This window comes from Xenopus laevis, chromosome 5L (assembly GCF_017654675.1).
Source record: "Xenopus laevis strain J_2021 chromosome 5L, Xenopus_laevis_v10.1, whole genome shotgun sequence".
Taxonomy (NCBI): Eukaryota; Metazoa; Chordata; class Amphibia; order Anura; family Pipidae; genus Xenopus; species Xenopus laevis.
Window position 1 is genome coordinate 117202981 of NC_054379.1, and position 21186 is coordinate 117224166.

At 35.8% G+C, this 21186-nt stretch overlaps 1 protein-coding gene across 1 annotated transcript in view; it reads right to left on the reverse strand.

Annotated features, from left to right (window-relative positions):
• The window catches only part of naaladl2.L (N-acetylated alpha-linked acidic dipeptidase-like 2 L homeolog), a 338033-nt gene extending 317514 nt beyond the window's left edge, over window positions 1-20519 (reverse strand). Inside the window, exon 1 of the mRNA XM_018263683.2 lies at window positions 20342-20519. Coding sequence (XP_018119172.1) covers window positions 20342-20384 — 43 coding nt within the window. The 5' untranslated portion in view covers window positions 20385-20519. The remainder of the gene's footprint in view (window positions 1-20341) is intronic.
• Between the last annotated feature and the right edge of the window lie 667 nt (window positions 20520-21186).

A 21186-nucleotide genomic window follows, 5' to 3' on the forward strand; every position in this document is an offset into this window, starting at 1 on the left:
ATCCTTCGAATTAAACGATTCAAACAATTTTAAGCGATCGATCGAGGGATTTTTATTCGATCAAAAAAATGTTAGAAAAGTGCTGGGGAAGGTCTTCATAGGCTAACATTACACCTCAGTAGGTTTAAAGGACAATGAAAGTCTAAAATAGAATAAAGTTAGAAATGCTGTATTTTGTATACAAAACATACTGTAAGCATGAACTTACTGCACCACAAAGCCTAATCAAACAAATGATTTATGCTTTCAAAGTTGGCCACAGGGGGCTGTCATCTTGTAACTTTGTTAAATATCTTTGCCTGACCCTGCACATGCTCAGTGTGGTCTGGGCTGCTTAGGGATCGTCATAAACAAAGCTGCTTGAATTCTGCTTGGCTGGGAAGTAAGGCGGGAGCTCCCCCTGCTGTTCATAAGTATGATTGTTAGGGACCATCTGACAATTCCTATCCACAGCAGTAAATGAAGGGAGAATTTCACTGCATACAGTCAGGTTTCTTTTAAAAATGGTACACATTTTTTAATTAAAGTATATTGGAGGTAGGTTTCTTTTATTAAAGAAAGTAAAAATGGGGTTTTATTTGTTTGCCTTTCCTTGTCCTTTAAAGTGGCAAAGTATGTAGTCAAAGTATTTTTTAAAGAGACAGTACTTCGACTATCGAATAGTCGAATGATTTTTACTTTGAATCGTTCGAATCATTTGATTCAATTGAATTTGATCGAATTTGACCCATTCGATGGTCGAAGTACCCCCAAAAAATACTTCAAAATTCTATTTTGTATTTTCATTCAAATCACTCAAGCTTAGTAAATCTGCCCCATTATCTTAAAGGCTGTTACACAATAGCAAGAAGTCTATTGGAAAATATTCCATTCAAGTCTCCATTTATACTTTTTTTATTTATTATTGATGCATTAGTACTACAGGTATAGGATCCATTATATGAAAACCCGTTATCCAGAAAACAGTTTGACGTTTTTTAACTTCGACCTTTGATAAATATGCCCCTTAATATTTAAATTATTTTTTTAGCAGACAAAGTATGAAGATAAAAATTATGGAAATATCCCTTATCCAGAAAACCCCCAGGTCCCAAGCATTCTGGATAATATATTCCATACCTCTGCTTTGCAAACAAAGGACTCAGAACATTTATGTACTGGGTTAAATTAATACAGTGAAATCAATAGTTGAGAGCAATTCTTGTCTTGAAGAGCTTGCATTCTAAGAGTGATGGCCAACGGGGAGATATAGTATGGTTGCAGCATTTGGCAAACAGTACAAGTGCAATGTCAAGACCATTTTAGTATTTAGAAAATGCGATATATAATACAGTATAGGTCTTTAAAGTAAAATGCCTTAAAACAAATAGCAATAACTTTTCTAATGAGGTTGGCCAGAAGATAAACTGTGACACTTTCATTTATAGGCCTATATATGGGCATATATTTTTGCACTTTCCCCCGAAGCTATGGTTTGCTATAGGGTTGATTTATAATTTTTTCTTGATTTGAGAAAAAAGTAACACAAAAAGCAAATGCGAATATACTTGAGAATATATTCTCAATTCTCGAATAGACAAAAAGCAAATGCGAATATACTTGAGAATATATTCTCAATTCTCGAATAGTCAAAAAGTCACAAGAAAAAAAACTTGACAAGTAAAAGCTGGCAAGTTTCTCTAGAAGTTGGAAAGCACTCAAAGAACTTTGGATTAAGAGGGTGTTAGAGCTCAGGGCTGCTGCTGACCTCTCACAGCCCATTGAGCAAATGGGTGTTAGATTGAGTTGGAAAAAGTTATATAAGTCAGTAAACTGTTAAAAAAAACAATATTGATCTGCTAAGAATCCTTCATTATACCCTAGTTTTAAAATGTTGCCCTCTGATCGGAAGGCCTTCACATATTTTTTTACACATAAAACTACACCAGGGGTCATATTTATCAAGGGTAGAATTAAGAGTTTTTGGGGGTTTATAAAAACTCCCATGTACTCCCATAAATTCGAAATTCAAAAGAAGACCAAAGATAAAAATTTATTAAAAATAAAAAAAAAATCAAATTTGGGTGAATAGGATCGACCTGCAAACTTGAATCGAATTTGAATCAAATTTGATTTGAGTTTTTTCACCAAAAATGACTCCACATTGTTTCCCATAGGCTAAAACACCAATTTGGAAGGTTTTTGCCGATGAATAGCCAAATTCGGATTCTTAAAGAGACAGTACATGATACATTTTGAAATTCAAATTTTTTATTTTTTTTAACTCAAATCGAATTTTGACTATTCCCTAGTCAAATTAAACTAAAATAAACTCAAAATTCAAATTTAAAAAATCAAAATTCAATTTGACCCTTGTTAAATCTGCCCCCAATTATAGCTAAACCTTGCAAAGCTAAATCAGAAATTGATATATTACATAAATAAGTTCAATAGAACCAGTCAGCATTCTTTTGAAGGATGTGTCTATATTTCTGTAAACATCTAGCAAGGTATATTGTAGAAGAATGCCTTTTAGTATAGTATGTAACTGTAACAAGCCTACTGAACACATCTCTGGGCTCAATATTTATCATAAATGAATATGAATGGAGACTGCTTTCTGAGCATATTGCAAATAAATTAAACAAATGAAAGCACTTAAACGGATTTAGGAAGAAAAACAATAGTGACTTGGTATAACGTCTGTCTATTTACGAATGATTTTTGGGATTCTCTGTCGCCTTCTGTAAATGATAGCTTCACTGCTGGAAATATAAACAATAATGCTGGCTTCTCCAGTAAATGCAATGTTCATACAGTATATGTAATGACTTCAATCAATTAAAGTTCATCTTTAAAAAAATTTAAACAACAGAAAAGATATTCAGCAGCAAATTCTGTGCTGTGACCCTGTGGGCTCAGTTAATAAATGGTATTGTATAAAAATACATATGTATTAAGCTTGCAGAGTAAAGTATTAGAACAATATGTCTTTGCTGTCACCATAAATGCATTGGGATTTTCTGTGCGAGACAATAAGGCATAAAATGCTGTTACTATTTTGTGTTGCCATCCACAAGGCCAAATAAAAGAAAACACTTGAAGCAGAGCAAGTTATATGATGCGGGTCTTTCAAATGCACTGTTATCATAATATGCCAAAGAGTCATGTTGTCTTTGGGTGATCTGATGCTTCTTGCTCTGATCTTTTGTTTTAAAATTGGTTAGTTAACTAGAAAGGACTAGAGCTAATGTTAAATGGCATGCCTGAATATAGCTGCATTTTATCAGATAATGCCCATCCAGATGAATTCTACCTTTTATCTCTACCATGAGCTTGGTTAAAAAAAACAAAGCTATATATATACAGTAACTGGGGTATTATCACTACCATTCCCTTGGTCTAAGGCATATGTGATTATTCTGTGCATTTCACATACCTTTATACTAATGCGTCTCAACCACTGTAACAAATATTAAAGATCAATAAACAAAGGTTCTAGTTGTTTTCTTTATGTAAAGTTCCAGCAACCCGATGCCCCACATATCAGTGAATATAGTCAAAAAATGAGATAAGTAAGGTATCTAAGGGGGAGATACATTAAAGGAACATCCAACAAATGAAAGTGTTTTAAAGTAATAAAAATATAATGCAGTATTGCCCTGCACTGGTAACACTGCTTTGTTTGCTTTAGAAACATTACTTTTGTTTATATAAACAAGCTGCTGTGTAGCCATGGGGCAGTCATTCAAAGGAGAAAAGGCTCAAGTTACACATCAGATTGCAGATAAGCTCTTCAGAACATAATGGTGTTATCTGTTATCCACTATTTAACCTGTGCCATATAGCCTTTTTTTTCAATTTCTTCCATTGCTGCACAGCAGCTTGTTTATATGAACTATAGTAGTGTTTCTCAAGCAAACAGATACGTTTAACTAGTGCATGGCAAAATTACATGATTATTTCATTACTTTAAAACACTTTAGAATATTCAAATTCGAATATTCGATTTGTTTTTTATAGTCAAAACGCTCAAACTCAAATTGTGAATTACCCAAACTTGATTTGAGTTTTAATTCGAATTTCGAGATTTACCAAACTCTGGCCCTAAAAATTTAAATCTGACTATTTGCCACCTAAACCCTGCCAAATTCATGTAAAAGTCAAGGCATAGGTCCAGGCGTCAATTTGGACATTTTACTAGCTTTCCTGAAAAAAATTTAGTCAAATTAGATTCTAATTTGATTAGAGTTTTCGAGTCGGTAAAATTTATGCGAGTTTTAGATATTCAATTCTTTTATTAAATAACCCCCAATCAAATTTACAGTCTATTCGAAATTGTATCAAACTGAGTTATCCAAAAGGACTATCAGCATTCTAATTTATCAAACTTTTCTATTTGTTTAAAAGTCAGGAAAGTTCTCATGAATTGACACATTTAGCAAAGAAGAGAGCTGTATCAATTTAGCAGAATGTGTTCAGCTGCTTTGAGCAGTCAAAAGTCACTCTGCCCTAAAAAAGAATTTTTAGGGCATTTTTTAAAATGTTCACTTTTATCAAATCAGATCCTTCAACTTTAAAGAGGAAATGTTTTATGAATCCAGCTGTAAAGTGGTTAGCATGTTCTAAGGAAATATTGTATTTTGTTATCTTTGATTTACATAATGACAACATATCCAGCAGCTATTTATGGAGTTTTACAAGTGGTTTGGAAAGGTCACAATTTAAGTAAGGGCTAATGTAAACATTTTGAAAAAGGAATATTTATTAAAAGTGTGAGAAAATGTCTAATTTTTTTTTTTTTAAATATACCCTAAAATTATTCCCATTTAACGGTCCACACAAATAAAGTCTACAGTTCATGGAATTATTAAACTGTATAACTGAAATGTTATCAGTATTTTATCAGCTTATAACTGACAGACTATTGTTCTACTTAAATATGCACACACTCGATTTCTGGTGTCATTTTACTGTTGTTTTTTTGTATGTCATACAGTATGTGTAGTGTAAATGCTTATCTATACTACATTAATGCAGCATTTCATATTCGCTAGGGAGCTAATCAATGAAGAACTGATTTACAGTCTACAATAAAACGAAGCTAGGGAAAACGTAAAGGCAGATTTCTACACTTTACTGATAGCAGAAAAAAAGAAATGCCTTTTAAGTAAAACATAGAGATGAATATATTCTTGTTTTTGATGGTTTTAAATTAATATAGAAATGTTTAGACTTCATCATTAAACATTCAAAGATTTCAAACCACAAATTAATTTTAGACAAGAGAAAAAGACATTTTCCAGCATGTAAATTGCTACATTCACAACGTTTGCAAAATGCACCTATCTCAAAGATGGATTCAACAAATACATTTTCCCTTAGAATCCTGTTACTTATCAGAATGTAGTTCAAAGAGGTATATGAAAATAAGGGTTTTAGGTATGTAGAGACGGATATACTGCACCCTTCCTGTTAATAACATTTGCATTATTGCTTATCTCTTCTTTCCATCTCTACACATGGTAGTCATGGTAAATGTAACCATACAATTATTTTCAATAAATATAAGGACTGTCATTGGGGGAACTTTTATCAATCTAAACTCTCAGAATAAACGCTCAATTGCATTTTGTATTTCTGCTTTCATTTGGAGAAATAGTCAGGCTCCTCGGTTCTAATACATCAGAAATACTGAGTAAAAGGTATAGGAATTAATCTTATTTCAGTCGAAACATTGCAATATAAAGACTTACTGACATATTTCTGAGATGATTTTTTTCATTGCAGTGGCACTACTGTAGACCTGTAGGGCGAATGTGAAATTTTGAACAAGAGGTTTGTAAAATTATATAAGTTCTTCTTTTTGGTCAAAAATGTAGTGAGTTGTGTGTGCTTTTAATGGACTGTTACACAGAATATGCCTAATATACTTATATTAACCCATACTATGCATCAACTTAATACAATAATTAATAATAGCAATAATAGCTAGTGATGGGCGAATTTGCGCCGTTTCGCTTCGCCGAAAAATTCGCGAATTTCGCGCGAAATTTGCGAAACGGCGAAAAATTCGCGAAACGGCGCCGGCGTCTCGTTTTTGACGCCGGCGCCCGTTTTTGACGCCGGCGCCCGTTTTTCCGACGCCGGCGTCCGTTTTTCGAAAAAAAAATTTTTGACGCCGGCGAATTTTTTCCGCGAATTTTCGCGGGAGTTTTGCAAATTTATTCGCTGGCGGCGAATCGCGCAAATTCGCCGTGAATTCGCGCCTGGCGAATAAATTCGCCCATCACTAATAATAGCAGTTACTCATAGCAGCAATCCCATTTAACAAAGCTAAAACCTCTTTCAAGCTGACAAAGTATCATTAGAAACACTTCCTTATTCATCCACATATCACATTACCCTCTAGTGGTACATACAATTATACTGTACACATATACTAACATATATTGAAAATACATACATCAGGGTTCCACTAATAATCGTGCTTATACATACAGTATACAGCCTTGCCCAAAGTGAACATGTGGCATTATATATACCACCCAGCTTGATATTATACATGTATATTGCAGGCTTTCTTATATAGTTCCACCAATAACACACCTTTTTAAAATTTGCAGTAAAAAAGGCCTACGTGACTTTACTGCTCCACTTGCTCATGCAGACTCTTTGGTGGCCGCTAAAGAAGAAAACCTTAGGATACAAAAATCCTTAAAAAATACACTGAGCCATATCCATACCAATTAGTCATATCATATATCAACTGGGCTAATTCATATTCTTTGTTTAAACCTCTGGGCATATATCCCTTTACCTGGAGCCAGGTGTCACATTTACCTTGTTGATTCTATATAATATTCAGTTACTTTATTGCATTTTTTGAGATCTAATTGTATTTCAGTTCCACATTGCTTGTTTGTGCTTGTAAAACATACATTTCCCAGAGAGAATAGTGGATCCATGATCCTGGCCACCGATCTCACTGTACAATACTATTTTGCATAATGGAGAGTTCTCCTGAAACTTTATACCATGTATTATTTTCAAAAAGGCAGGACATTCTGGAACATTGTGTAAAATTACAGGATAACTCTTCATTATGTATGTATAGTTTTTCTTTCATAGATCTGTATTGGGCCACATAAGCACTTGAGTGTAGTTTCTGTGAACACTGGAGTTTAAATACTGGTTATGATTCAAGATTCAAGGTTCAAAGTTTTATTGTACAGCATACACAGTACAATGAAATTCTTAATTGAATGAATTGAATGCCTTCTTCACATACTAGACATTCAGTGCAACATTTCAATGATAAAATAAAATTACAACAAAGTTCTGTTTACTCTAGCTATATACAATTAAGTTACTGAAAGGTCTAAATACAGTAAGTTACAATAAGTCCTATTTACTCTAGCTAACATGTACTATTATCATAATGACCATAATCATAAAGTGCAAGCCTAAAATTAAGTGTTTAACAGTTTTTAGCATTTGCAGTGTATATTAGCAATATTGCACACAAGTGTGTTGAAACCAAACATATATTGCACATTATATTGCAGTGTATTAGCATTTATTATTGCACAGTCTATACATATCCTTTGTTATATTGGTTAGTGTTATATAGTCTGACACTACTGGGGTAAAAACTGTCCCTAAATCTAGCAGTGTGTGTGTAAAGATTCACCTGAATCTCTTGCAGAGGGCAGGGAAGAGAAAAGTGGTAGTGCAGGATGACTAGAGTCCTTCATGATGTGCTCTGTCTTTCAGAGACATTGCATGGTTTAGATGCCCTTAATTGCTTGAAATGGTGTGCAGATGATCTTCTGAGCCATTTTCACCACTCTTTGCAGGGCTTTCTTTTTTTGTGCGGAGCAGATGCCATAACAGGATGTAATACAGTCTGTGAAGATGGTCTTCACAGTGCGCCTGTAGAAACAGATGAGGACTGTGGTGGATATCTGGGAGAAAGTGAAGGCGTTGGCGAGCCTTGTTGATAACAGCTGCTGTGTGCTCTGTCCACTTGAGGTTAGCAATGAGGGTGACCCCAAGGAACCTGAAGCTGCTCACCCTCTCTACAGCGTCCCCTCCAATGTGGATGGGAGCATGAACCGCATCTTGTTTTCTGAAATTCATAATCAGCTCTTTAGTTTTGCTGACTTTGAGAGAGAGAGGTTATTCTCCTGACACCACTCTGCCTGGAGTCTCACCTACTCCTGTAGGCCAGCTCATCATTGTTGGTGATTCAATGGTGGTGTCATCAGCAAACTTAATGATGATATTAGAGCTTTGTCTGGACACACAGTCATGTACAGCAACGGGCTCAGGACACTTCCCTGTGGAGTGCCATTTTGAGGATCAAGGTGTACGTTGTACATTGTCTATGAACTGAGATTATGAAATATGTGTTCGCTATTTACTATTTTTCCAATACACAGGAACACTGGTGGTGTAAGTAATAATGCATATATATGTTATTTTTTTTATAATGACTGGGGTGTGATTAATTGGTTCAAAAGGTCATTGTGCAACACACTCAGGGGCAGATTTACATAGGGTCGAATATCAAGGGTTAATTAACCCAAATAAAGCAGATTTATTTGGGATTTCTTGAAGCAAATAATTATCCATAACAACTCTGACAGGATTCGAGTCAAAATAACTCTACTTTCTCATCTAAGAAAGCATGACTTAGCAATAAATTACCTATATTTATCAAATCAAATTAAAAAGCGAATGCAGTATATAAAGAATATATTGTCCACAGACTTCTATGGAAATCAACAAATCAAATCTCAAACTACTTACTCTTTATGAAGGCTCAACCAATGATAAAAAAAAACTCTTTAGGCTCTTGAACTTGTTCCTGTGGTATTAGGAAATGAATCTTCATGGCTTTGACTGGGCCATTAAGCAGATTTTTGTTCTTGAGACACTCCAAAGTTTGCTCTTCCAGGTTAAAAAATGAACTTTCACCCAATGGGCCAGATTCAGTTCAGAGAAGAAAAGGTTTATTGCATAGTGCAAGGTCATGGATGATTCAATTAAGTGAGAAAAGGTTATCTCATGGTTTTTTACGAGAAAATTCATGGACAAGATTCAATTTGAGGAGAAAAAACTTTTCACCTAATTCAGTTCCAGTTTTTTTCCCTAGACTTCAATGGAGTTTTCACGTGATAAACCATGTGAACTTTTTCTGCATTGAATTGCATATGAAATTGACTCTCATCCATGACCTTGCACTATGCAATAAACCTTTTCTTCTCTGATAATATTCTTTATATCCATCTGTACATCTCATGAGCATAAGGATTGCTTTGGCTATTTTTACAGATGTGCCTATGATTATATACTTATAATATGGTCTTTTGAGTGCATTGAAGTATGAGCTATTACAATCTGTTTTTGTCTGTACTGGAAATACATTTATGAATGTATTTTGTTCAACTATAAATGAAAATAAAATCACTTTCTTTTATTCTTAACAATGGATTTAAGGTTCTTAGTGTATATGTACTGCAAGTAAACAGTCTTTGGCACATGCCACTAAAATACTTGACTCTAGTTAAAAAGGCAATAAGCTGATCAATTCCTGTTCCCTTGTGACAAAACTACTGGCACAAAAGATCTTTAAATGCCATCACATATTCTACGGCACTTAAACCATGAAAGAAAATACTGTTAATTAGGTGTGCATAGGAATTACAATACTACTCTCAATCAAGTGCATCAATATTCCAAGACATTGGATGTAGTACACAAGGGAAATCTGTGTTGTATTCATTCCCTTTCACTAACTAGATTTTTTTTTTATGTAATTCCCAATTAATTGTATTTTAAATTGTATAAGTAGTTATTCCTAGACCTAAGATTTTCCAATGGGATGTGGGTGTTATGGGTATTGCAAAAGTAACATAGACCTACTGTACAGGAGCAAAGGTAATTCAGGCATTTGGATCAGGTGGCTTACCTTGTGCCACCACGGTACTTCATTTAATAGATTACCAACCCAGTTTTTCAATTTAAACTGAGCTCACTGCATCCATTATTAAAACTGTGCTGGAGCACACAATACCAGCTCTCACTATCAGTTACTGATGTGGTGACAGTTTGAGTGTCCTAGTTTTGAGCACCATCGAGTAACGTAACAACAAATTTCCACCTGTATGTGATGGTATTAGTAAATTAAACAGAAGTGCTGAAAATGAACATAGGACTTGTGTTGTTTCAATATTTAGTTCAAGATACTCATAGAAAGAAACGCAGAACACAAGGTCCTAGGTTCAAGCCCAGCTGTAAACCAAACCACATAAAACACATCAGAGGCCAATAAAACATATTCATGGAGTAAGTATTAACCAACCTACAAGCACTTCATAACTCATTGATCTGATATCAAGTTAACACATTCTCACCAATTCATTTGAAAAAATGGATCATTGTCCACAGTCTCTCTGTATGTGTAGCTGCAAAATTCTTAACAGGCAGAACCTGTGTGCAAATAGAATTTCAAACAATGAATCAGCTCTAAGCAGAGATGTGCAAATAATATTCTTTAAGCATATAACCTTTTGCCTGTATTGATATCACATATTTCCTGGGACATAAACACTGAAATGTCTGCAACAAACCTTTTCAAGAACTGCATGAGTGAGGAACTTGCTCACAGAAAGTAATGGTGTGCACTTGCACTGCAAGTGAAGTGGAAAACAGTTCTAGGACTGATTCCAGGCATAAATAACAGACAATTGTCAGGTAGCTGCAGAAAGAGCTGAGGTTACAGGATATAAATAAATGGGATTTGCAAAAATATGGTGTGGGAGCTGTAAATATGACATTCATATTTAAATACTAGCAGAATGTGAATAAAAAAAAAATAAGTTGGTATTGCAACTAAGATTGAGAATAAGACAATGGATACATAGAAAAACAGTACTCATTAGCAACACACATGCACAGAGCAGACTTTGATTAAGCATTACCTACACCATACAAGAAGAAAGGAAGCTGCAACTACACATCATTAAACATCCAAGTACTTCTGGCTGGCAGTTATGCCCAGTGACATAACTAGAGGGGGCGGGCCCTGGCGCGGGACGTACTCCGTACACCCGGAACCACCGGCAGTACACCCGGAACCACCGGGAATCGTGGCGCGGGAGCTGCCGGGGGGGCCCTGAGAGGGGTGCGGGCCCTGGCCCAATCGCACCCCCTGCTCCCCCGGTAGTTACGCCACTGGTTATGCCTGAGGTCAATGCTCCTCCAAGCTGTGCACTCATGCCCACACGCACACATTTTGAGGCCAACCTCAACAGCAAATTGTGGTGCACAAAAAAAATGTGTGTGAAAACACCAAATTTTGTATTAATTCTGACCTGAGAATACAGTTTTTAAAAACTCTGCACAAAAGATATTTTTTCGCACATGGTCGAGAAGGAATTCGAGGGAACATTGCCACCACTACAACATTAAACATGCCATTCTCAAAAGGCAGTGATGTTGGGCATGTTATATCACAAGGAGAATGTACAAAGTTTTTATGAGCTGTAACCACCCTTCATCAGGTGTATGTTGCTTATTGGAGCTCCAATGACTGATTAGGTTTAGGGATCCATAACTCTGAAATAACAGGGGGGTGGCACCCTTATACAATATCTCTTTGAAAAGCACTGTATAGATTTAAGTTTGAAGACATAACAATTTTAAAATGTATTATATATGTGCAGTATATATATATATATATATATATATATATATATATATATATATATATATATATATATATAAATATATATATATATATATATATATATATATATATATATATATATATATATATATATATATACAGAACATACTACAACCTTAAGGCAGCATAACAACCTGGGTGGTAATCCAATGAAAAATACAATAAAACTGCAAAAGCGGCAGCACTCCAAGGATTTTTGACAAAAGTATGGTAGTGAAAACCTTTTAATAAACCTTTTTTGTTGTCACTACCATACTTTTGTCAAAAATCCTTGGAGTGCTGCCGCTTTTGCAGTTTTATATATATAAGTTCCAAAAACGATCAGCACTCACAGGGCTTAAAAATTGGACAAAGATTTATTGATAGAATTTACGACTAACGTTTCGGCCCCATCAGAGGCCTTTCTCACAGTGCCAAACATATCTATGAACAAGTCTTATAACTTCTAACTGGCGGGAAACAACAGTGGTAGTGTCAGATAATCAGTGTCATTCACAAGCACCAATAGGAGTATAAAGTTGTCCATCATATAGTAAAAACCTTTTGCTATAAAAAAACCCTTTGTTATGTTAAAAACCAACCGATACTGTTATCTCTGTTTCATATAAACAACAATTAAAAACAAGTAACGATGTAATATAAAATGTAACAGTATTGACTGTAGATGTTAACTGTATCTATTAGTGTCCCAACTGCTAGTAATAAATTGTTACACTAGTGTAATAAATTGAGACTAACACCGTGTTAATATCTCCTCAGCTATAATCTATATCCATAGCTTTTCCAACCTAAGAGGAATACTCCAATAGTTACATTAAGGCTTCCCATTCACCAAAGCTGCTCCTTCTATGTTGGTGTGAGGTATCTACTCCATCTAACCGCAACTTAACTAAACAAAATGTATCTAATAAATCTATGAATATAAACTAATAAACTGTTTGTCTCTCTTATATATTTTCTGAGCGTATTGTAATCTTTTCAGTCACTCATTTGCTGTAGGAGTAAATACAGTTCATTTGGCTTTGAGTAAATATCCTGCACGTAATTCAACTGGTTAAACATGTTTGTAACTGCTGGAAAAACATCTAACTTTCACACAACTGGTGAGTGACACGCTATAGTGTAGGTGCTTGTTATTTATTTAGACTTTTTCTTTTAATGACATGAGTTGAAAGACATAAGTCACAAGCAACAAATTATTTTCTGCAGAATATAGATGTGCATATTACAGTATGTGGAACTGTCCCAAATGCAAAATATTTACAGCCAATAACAGGAATGGTTTTACCATGTTACTTTTGAGTCTTGTTAATATAGGCAGGGCCGCCATTAGAAATCACGGGGCCATAAACAACAAAATTTCCGGGGGCGCCGACCAAACCAAGCGACACCCCAGATCTCACCCACACCACAGTTAAAAGACCACACAGACATCAGCGCTAAAAATGGTAACCCCCCCACACACACAAGTTATAAAAAGCTATTAATGGTCAGGGCCCCCTTATAAGTTAAAAAAAACTTTGGCCCAGGGCACCCCATAAAAGTTTTTTTTTTAAGAAATTGGTGCCAAGGCCCCCCTACAAGTTAAAAAAAAATTGGTGAACATGGCCCCCCTAAAAGTTAAAAAAAAAAGAAAACATTGGTGCCATGGCCCCCCATAAAAAAAAAAAAAAAACATTAGTGCCAGGGCCCCCCATACAAGTTAAAAAAATTAGGGCCCTGGAGTATATTTTTTTAAAAAAACATTGGTGGTAGGGGCCTATAGATTATTAAAATAATACATTGGTGGCCAGGGGATTAAAAAAAAATAAAAAATAAAGATTGGCGTTCAGTAGAATTGAACTTGTGGCCTCAGGACTTCAACTTTGCCTCCTTTAGTGACCACACCAGGGGCCCGGCTGCACGGCCGGCACCAGGGCCCGCCTCCACCTAGTTACATTACTAGGTCTTTTCAGGACATCAATTTCGGCTGTTTTCGTGACTTTAGGTCTTTTCACCACTTCAGGACTTCAACTTCAGCTGTTTTTGTGATTTTGGGTCTTTTCGCGGCTTCTGGACTTCGGCTGTTTGGAACTTCGGCATTTTGGCTTTTCGGGACTTCAGAAGAGGCGGTGGGGCTTTGCAACTGTCAAGGGGGACCCGGCTTTTTTGAAAAGTGCAACACAGCCAGGCACCCCTTCAGGCCCGAACCCGGTACAGCAGTACCCCCTGTGCCCCCCCTGATGGCGGCCCTGCAGGTAGTGCTTTTTTAATGCAAATGGTTGTTCATTATTCCATTTTTTGGCTGTTTGCTCCTTAGGAAACTTAAATTGCGAGGGCCTATTTTGAATCTCAGTCCAAACGTCATTGAGAAGAGGGTTTGGTTTTGTCTTTATTTAATAATATAACTTTTATATTTATTATAATATAAAAGTTCAGATCCATTACAATATGCCAGCAGAAGAATTATAATTAGTGATAAGTGAGTCTGTCCCATTTTGGTTTGGCAAAAAATTAGCAAAACTGCTGAAAAATTCACAGAACTGCAAAAAAATTGGGAAATACATCCCATCCTGGGAAAAACATTTTTTTCAAAATGAATCAGTTAATAGTGCTGCTCCAGCAGAATTCTGCACTGAAATCCATTTCTCAAAAGAGCAAACAGATTTTTTTATATTCAATTTTGATATCTGACATGGGGCTAGACATATTGTCAATTTCCCAGCTGCCCCAAGTCATGTGACTTGTGCTCTGATAAACTTCAATCACTCTTTACTGCTGTACTGCAAGTTGGATATCACCCCCCTCCCTTTCCCCCCAGCAGCCAAACAATAGAACAATGGGAAGGTAACCAGATAACAGCTCTTTAACACAAGATAACAGCTGTCTGGTAGATCTAAGAACAACACTCAATAGTAAAAACCCATGTCGCACTGAGACTCCTTCAGTTACATTGAGAAGGAAACACAGCAGCCTGCCAGAAAGCATTTCTCTCCTAAAGTGCAGGCACAAGTCACATGACCAGGGGCAGCTGGGAAATTGACAAAATGTCTAGCCCCATGTCAGATTTCAAAACTCAATATAAAAAAATCAGTTTGTTCTTTTGAGAAATGGATTTCAGTGCAGAAGTCTGCTGGAGTAGCACTATTAACTGATGCATTTTGAAAAAAACATGTTTTCTGATGACAGGATCCCTTTAAAGTCTATGGGTGACATTTGTTGCGGCATTTTTTTTTTTTGATGCAGCGACTTTTTTGTAGCAAAATATATTACGGTCTATGGGTGACTTTTTTGTTGTGGCAACGTTTTTGTCACAACAACTTTTTTTGAATCAAAATATGTTATAGTCTATGAGCAAACTTTTTTTCTCACTCTAATTGCATTAAAATCCTTGGGCATTTTTTCTCAAGTTTTGTCTCACTCCAAATGCACTGAAGTGAATGGGAATGTTTCCTTGTCAAATGTTTGTTGAATTGCTGAATTTCGCAGTGAATCTATGCATGGTAAACAAATGTGCTCATTACTACTTATAATAGAATGCAATTTTAAAATGTTACTGTAAATTGCCCCAGACATAGCAACAGTGAAACATAGCTCTAAATTTACCAATTGTTTGTCCAGAGAGATGCCAACTGTAACAATAACCTTATTTTTACACAATCATTTTGTTTATTACATTTTTTTTATGCAGGGAGCTCTTGGTTGTAGGATAATTTAAGGCTATTAAAAAGAGTTGTTTATGAAAGCATGTGCAGCTGCATAACAGATGTAAAATTAGGCGGCCGTTGATGGCATTGACTAGGTACTTCTTAGCAACTTGTAGTGAGAGCAATTGCATACTCCCAGTCTGCTCTGAATTGTGCACCAATGCATGTACGGCGTAAGGAACCCTTGAAAAGCCTCCAGGCTATTAATCTGTTATATCAGTACTTGCTCTTATATTTTGGAGAAATAAGTGGAAAATCCTTGTGGTTGGGTCAGAAACCTTATGAGTTTATTGATCAATCAATGTACGACAATACTTTAAACACCAATATTATTCCAGGGATTATTTTACATGTCCTGCTTTTAAAATAGTAACAGTATTTATTTTCATTGTTTACAAGTTTAAATATTCAGGTTACACACCCACTGCAGTATAAAGAAAAGCTAGCATAAAACAGTGAGCAGCCCTGTTTGAGACAGTTGGATAGGTGCCTAACACTCTGAGCAGGTTGTAATATGGCCGCTGAAGAAAGAAAAGCATGTATCTCCTTGAAAATTCTGTGACAAAGGGTGACCTTGTAATTGCTGCCAGATCGATGATTTGTCCTGGCTGATCTCCACAGTATGTCAGGCTGGAGCAGGAATATGTTCCTGGTGCCCTATTAGCAGACCTTTCCAGCAGGTTAACACAAAACTATGTTTCTGTACAGTCAACGCATCTCTTAGCAGTGAAGGAGAGCATTCAGGAATATAAACAAAGTGTCGCTGCATAGAGTCACGGAGGAAATAACCCAACCTGCCTGAATACACAACCAAGTCTTAATGGAACTGTGATTGCAACAGATGAAACAGTGGCTGGGTTTACATTTGCATTTCTGTATATTAATAAATTAGCTAAATCTGTAGGCAGGTATGTGTGACAGAGTAAGAGGGGAGGGGGAATACAAGATTCCAGTATAAGAACCGGCTTTTGACTAAGCCAACAGCTGCAACAGAACAAACAATACCTGTGTGCTGTGGTATTTTGTGTGCACCGTAAAAAGAAGGTTATTTGCAAGATCGGGTTACAAGGTACGTAATACAGGAAGAGTTTCTACATTCAGTCCCAGGCAATTGCTGGGTAAAATGAAGTTCTAAGAAAACACAGCTGCTCTTCTATTGAATCAAATTGTGTGAGCTCATTATTTAATAAAGGCTTTGTGTCAATAGATGAAAATGGGTACAGTATGGCAGAATATTTAATCTCAATGGAAATTAAAAATGGCACATTCATAACGGAATTTGTGTGTTATAGGTTTTTGGAGAATTGTATGAAGAATTGTATCCTCTGCTCTGATAAATATCCCAGAAGGTATTCCACACAGATAAATAGATACGATAATATTAAAATGTTTTAGAACAGCTGTTTACTGCTAATAATATATCTTTAGATCATTTTTTATTATCCAGTCTTTTTTCAAAAAAGGAGGCACGAGAGAAAGCCAAAAGTGTGAGACTGGAATAGCTACATGTACATATGAAAGTCTAACAACATTAATAGAATAGTATTGTGAGAGTTTTGCTTGGAGAATATGATTTGCTTTCATTTTGAATAAGAGGTATGCAGTTTTCTGCTTGTGTAATTGGTGCTACCCTTGGGCTCATTCACATTCAGTCCAGTAACTGATTCTAACTGAATTTCACCAAAACAATAGTCCACAAGAGTCAGTATTTGCAAAAGATGTTATCAGAAGACTTACAAAAATGAACACATCTCTGCGTGCATTGGAATAAGTGGGGGGGGGCATATTATAAAATTCATTGCTACAAATAAAATTACCTCAAGTAACCCTTTGTGTTTAAATTCCAAATTTAAAAGCGTTGTCTTGTCTGTTTATAAAAGTGTTTGTGCCAGCCAGAGCTTTTAAGACAGTATTTAGGCACCTGCTTTACACAATTAAACACAACGTAAACAAAAAGTCACAAAATGTTGTGTAGAAATCTGACTACACTAAGGGGCTGATTTACTATCAATCAAATTTAGATTTTTTTCTATGAACCTCTCAAATTTGTGGTTTTTCTATTTTTTTTTAAAAGCTCTAAAAAAATGAGATTTATTAAGTGCAAAAACCACGAAAAACTCTAATGAAAAATTCCATCAGGTAAAAGTTGCCTATTTAAGTCAATGGGAGCTGTGCTGATCCTATTGGACTGGTTTTAATCAATTTTAGAGGTGTTCTAATTTTTTTTCTGCTACAATTTGTCAAAAAAAACCCCCGAATCTTTAGAGGTTTTAGAGGTATTCATTTTTTTTTTTTTGGACACTTCAGTGTTATTTTCCATTCATACTTTTTTTATTTGGATCTTTTAATAAATGTCATGACATTCATGGTTTTAGAGAAAGTGAGTTTAGTCGTGGTTTAAAAAAACCTCTAAAGCCACTGCAATTCGACCTTTAATAAATAGGCCTTCATACGTTTCTTGCACAATTTTACTACACCAGTTAAGATATAATCTAATTATAGATCAGTAGATTGTAATTAGTATTTGAGTAGGGTTCACTGTAACACAGCTATGTCATACAAAAATACATTATTGGGAAAAAAAGTCCAGCTCTTTCATACGAAGAATAGTATCTGTGCAAACCTCCAGAGACTGCTGAACTACAACTGTCAATTTACATCTGTTCAAGAGTCTATCTAGGGGCAATGTGATTTGCAGTTTCCAACATATGGATTGCTGCAGGCTTTCCATCCATCTATAGTAGTGTCTATATTCTGTCCGGATCAAACTCTTTGTCTTTATATCTCCAAGAACAAAACATTTAACCATATGAGACAAGTACTGTATAGAGAAATGCTGTATTAGCTGTTTGACAAATGGTACAAACGATGCAGGTTAAGGGACTAGCCATGTGGATTCAATGGCCACTGAAGAAGGCTGGGGTTCTAACTAGGTCTACTCTTGGGGGCACATTTACTTAGTTTCGAATATCGAGGGTTAATTAACCCTCAATATTTGACTGTTGAAGTTAAATCCTTCAACTTCAAATATCGAAGTCGAAGGATTTACCGCAATTCGTTCATCAAACGATCGAAGGATTTTAATCCTTCGATCAAGCGATTTTCCTTCGACCAAAAATTTGTTAGACCTTCCCCATAGGCTAACATTGAGGTTCGGTAGGTTTTACTTGGCGAAGTAGGGGGTTGAAGTTTTTTTTAAAGAGACAGTACTTCGACTATCGAATAGTCAAACGATTTTTAGTTCGAATCGTTCGATTCGAAGTCGTAGTCGAAGGTCGAAGTAGCCAATTCGATGGTCGAAGTAGCCAAAAAAAATCATTCGAAATTCGAAGTTTTTATTCTATTCCTTCACTCGAGCTAAGTAAATGTGGCCCTTAGAGTAACTGCATAAACAATTGTATAAGCTGAAGCTGAATACAAAATACAAAATATACTGGATATATTATCCAGAATAATTAGGACCCGGGGTTTTCCAGGTAAGTGATTTTTCCTTAAAATTTAAACTAAAGGTATAATCATTGATTATAATGGCTTTACCTGATACCTCAGGCCAGTGTACTGTTTGTTAAAAACTGCACCAGCCTGGGATATATACATAGACGTTCCTTGTTACTATCTTCTTCAGCTTCTTCGGTCTTGTCCTGGTCCGAGCAGGCACATATGTAGTAGAGTGGATGCCATACTTGAATGCAAGGAGACAGCTTTATCACTCTACTGCACATGTGCCTCAGCTCAGAAAAAAAGAAGACAGAAGAGGAAGGAAGGTGGAAGCAGTATTCTGCTAACAGGAGCATTGACCAGAATTTATATTATAATGGGGGGTGCCAATATGTTAGGCATTATTCCTTTATTTATCCTTTCAATCTGCTAAAAAAACATTGAATAAACCCAGTAAGATTGAATTCCACCAGCATGAATTTATGCTACAGGTTTGGGATCTGTTATCTGGAAACCCGTTATCTCCCACAGACTAAATTTTATGTATTTTCTTTTTCTCTGTAATAATAAAACAGTACCTTGCACTTGATCCCAACTAAGATATAAGGAATCTTCATTGGATGCAAAACAATCCTATTGGGTCTAATTAAAGTTTAAATGACTTTTTAGTAGACTTAAGGTATGGAGATCCAAATTATGGAAATAGCCCTTATCCTTAAAACCCCAGGTCCCAAGCATTCTGGATAACAGGTCCCATAACTGTACTAGGTAATATGTTATTATTACAGAGAAAGAGCAAATTAACCACAAATAAAGAATTATTTAATTAAATGGAATACTATTAATCAGGAAATTGCACTCTGGATAACACGTTCCCAGCAGATCACAATCCTGCATATTCGGATATTTATATATAATTAAGGTTAATAGGGTTTCTTATGAATCACTGCAGTGCAGACTGACCTGAAAGGCAATTATGTTTTTCTGTGCTAAACAGTAAATTATTGCACATAAATAATATAGCACATATATTATATACAGAATTAGTTACAGTAATCATAATATTGGGCAATTTTGTGTTTGCATACATAGCACTTGCAACCCTATTACATTATTTAATATCAGTGTGACACGAGGAAAATATATATTGAAACTTTTCCCTGAAAGACGCGCCTGTCAGGTTGACAGATAAGGGCTGACTGAAAGGTGAATATCCAGAAGTACTGCATCTCAGCTCTATCAGATTGCCAGAGAGCATGTCAGCACTACCATATTAACTTAACAAAGGCAGGCAGAAAGCTACCATTCTGCACAAAGAAACCTTCCTTTCTTTCACAGTATTTTCAATTAGTCGAGCTTAAGATATGAAAGCTGTCTCACATGCGTTTGCAAGAGCCAATACAAATTTCACAGGTTGCAAAGCCTAATGTAACACCTGAACTCCGACAAAAAAAAAAAAAATCACTTAACAAGTTGAACTTACGTTGCAGAGAAACACACGTTGAGTTCGATTCCTCTTCCCCCATTCTAGTTCTATGACAAAAAACAAACTTAGCTCCTTCACCGTGCAGGCTTTGACCTTCTGCCTTTGTAGTGTACTGTAGTCGTGCAATAGAATACCTACTTAGCTCTGTGAATAATTAGCAACCTGTTTCCTCAGCTACCTGGGCTTGCCTGACCTGTTTCTCTATCAACTGACATCACATCCTTTGATCTACAGTACCCTGCTTCAGACAGCGTGCCATTGTTTCTCCTGAAACTCATATTTACTCAAATAGATTTGTGGTTTAATCATGCAGTAATTCAATCTGCTTTCAGTAAAGTACATTATTTTATGGAAGATTTACAGTGCCATTTTTCAAATATATGATATTTGCAAAGCACGGATGGAAGGAAACTGTGATGTCTACTAAATTAATTCTTTCTTTCTTTTCTAATTTCCTTCTTTCTGTTTCCCAGCAAGTACACTGCTATAATAAAGCAAGGGTGGGAAACAGTAAAGCAAACACTTGCCATGGGTTAGGCACATTTACAACTTGCCTTACTATTTCTTATATCATGCAGCTATAGAAGTGAAAGCAAACATGTAATTGAGAAGTGGACTGAGGCAATAGCTGTTAGTCTCACTACAGGCATGGGATCAGTTATCTGGAAACCTGTTTTCCAGAATGCTTGGAATTACAGGATTGGCCATCTACCATATAGACTCTGTTATAAAATAATAATTGTGATTTTATTATCAATAAATAATTTCCTTTTTTTATTTAATACAAGTATGGGACCTGATATCCAGAATTCTCTGGACCTCTGGTTTGCTGGATAATGGAT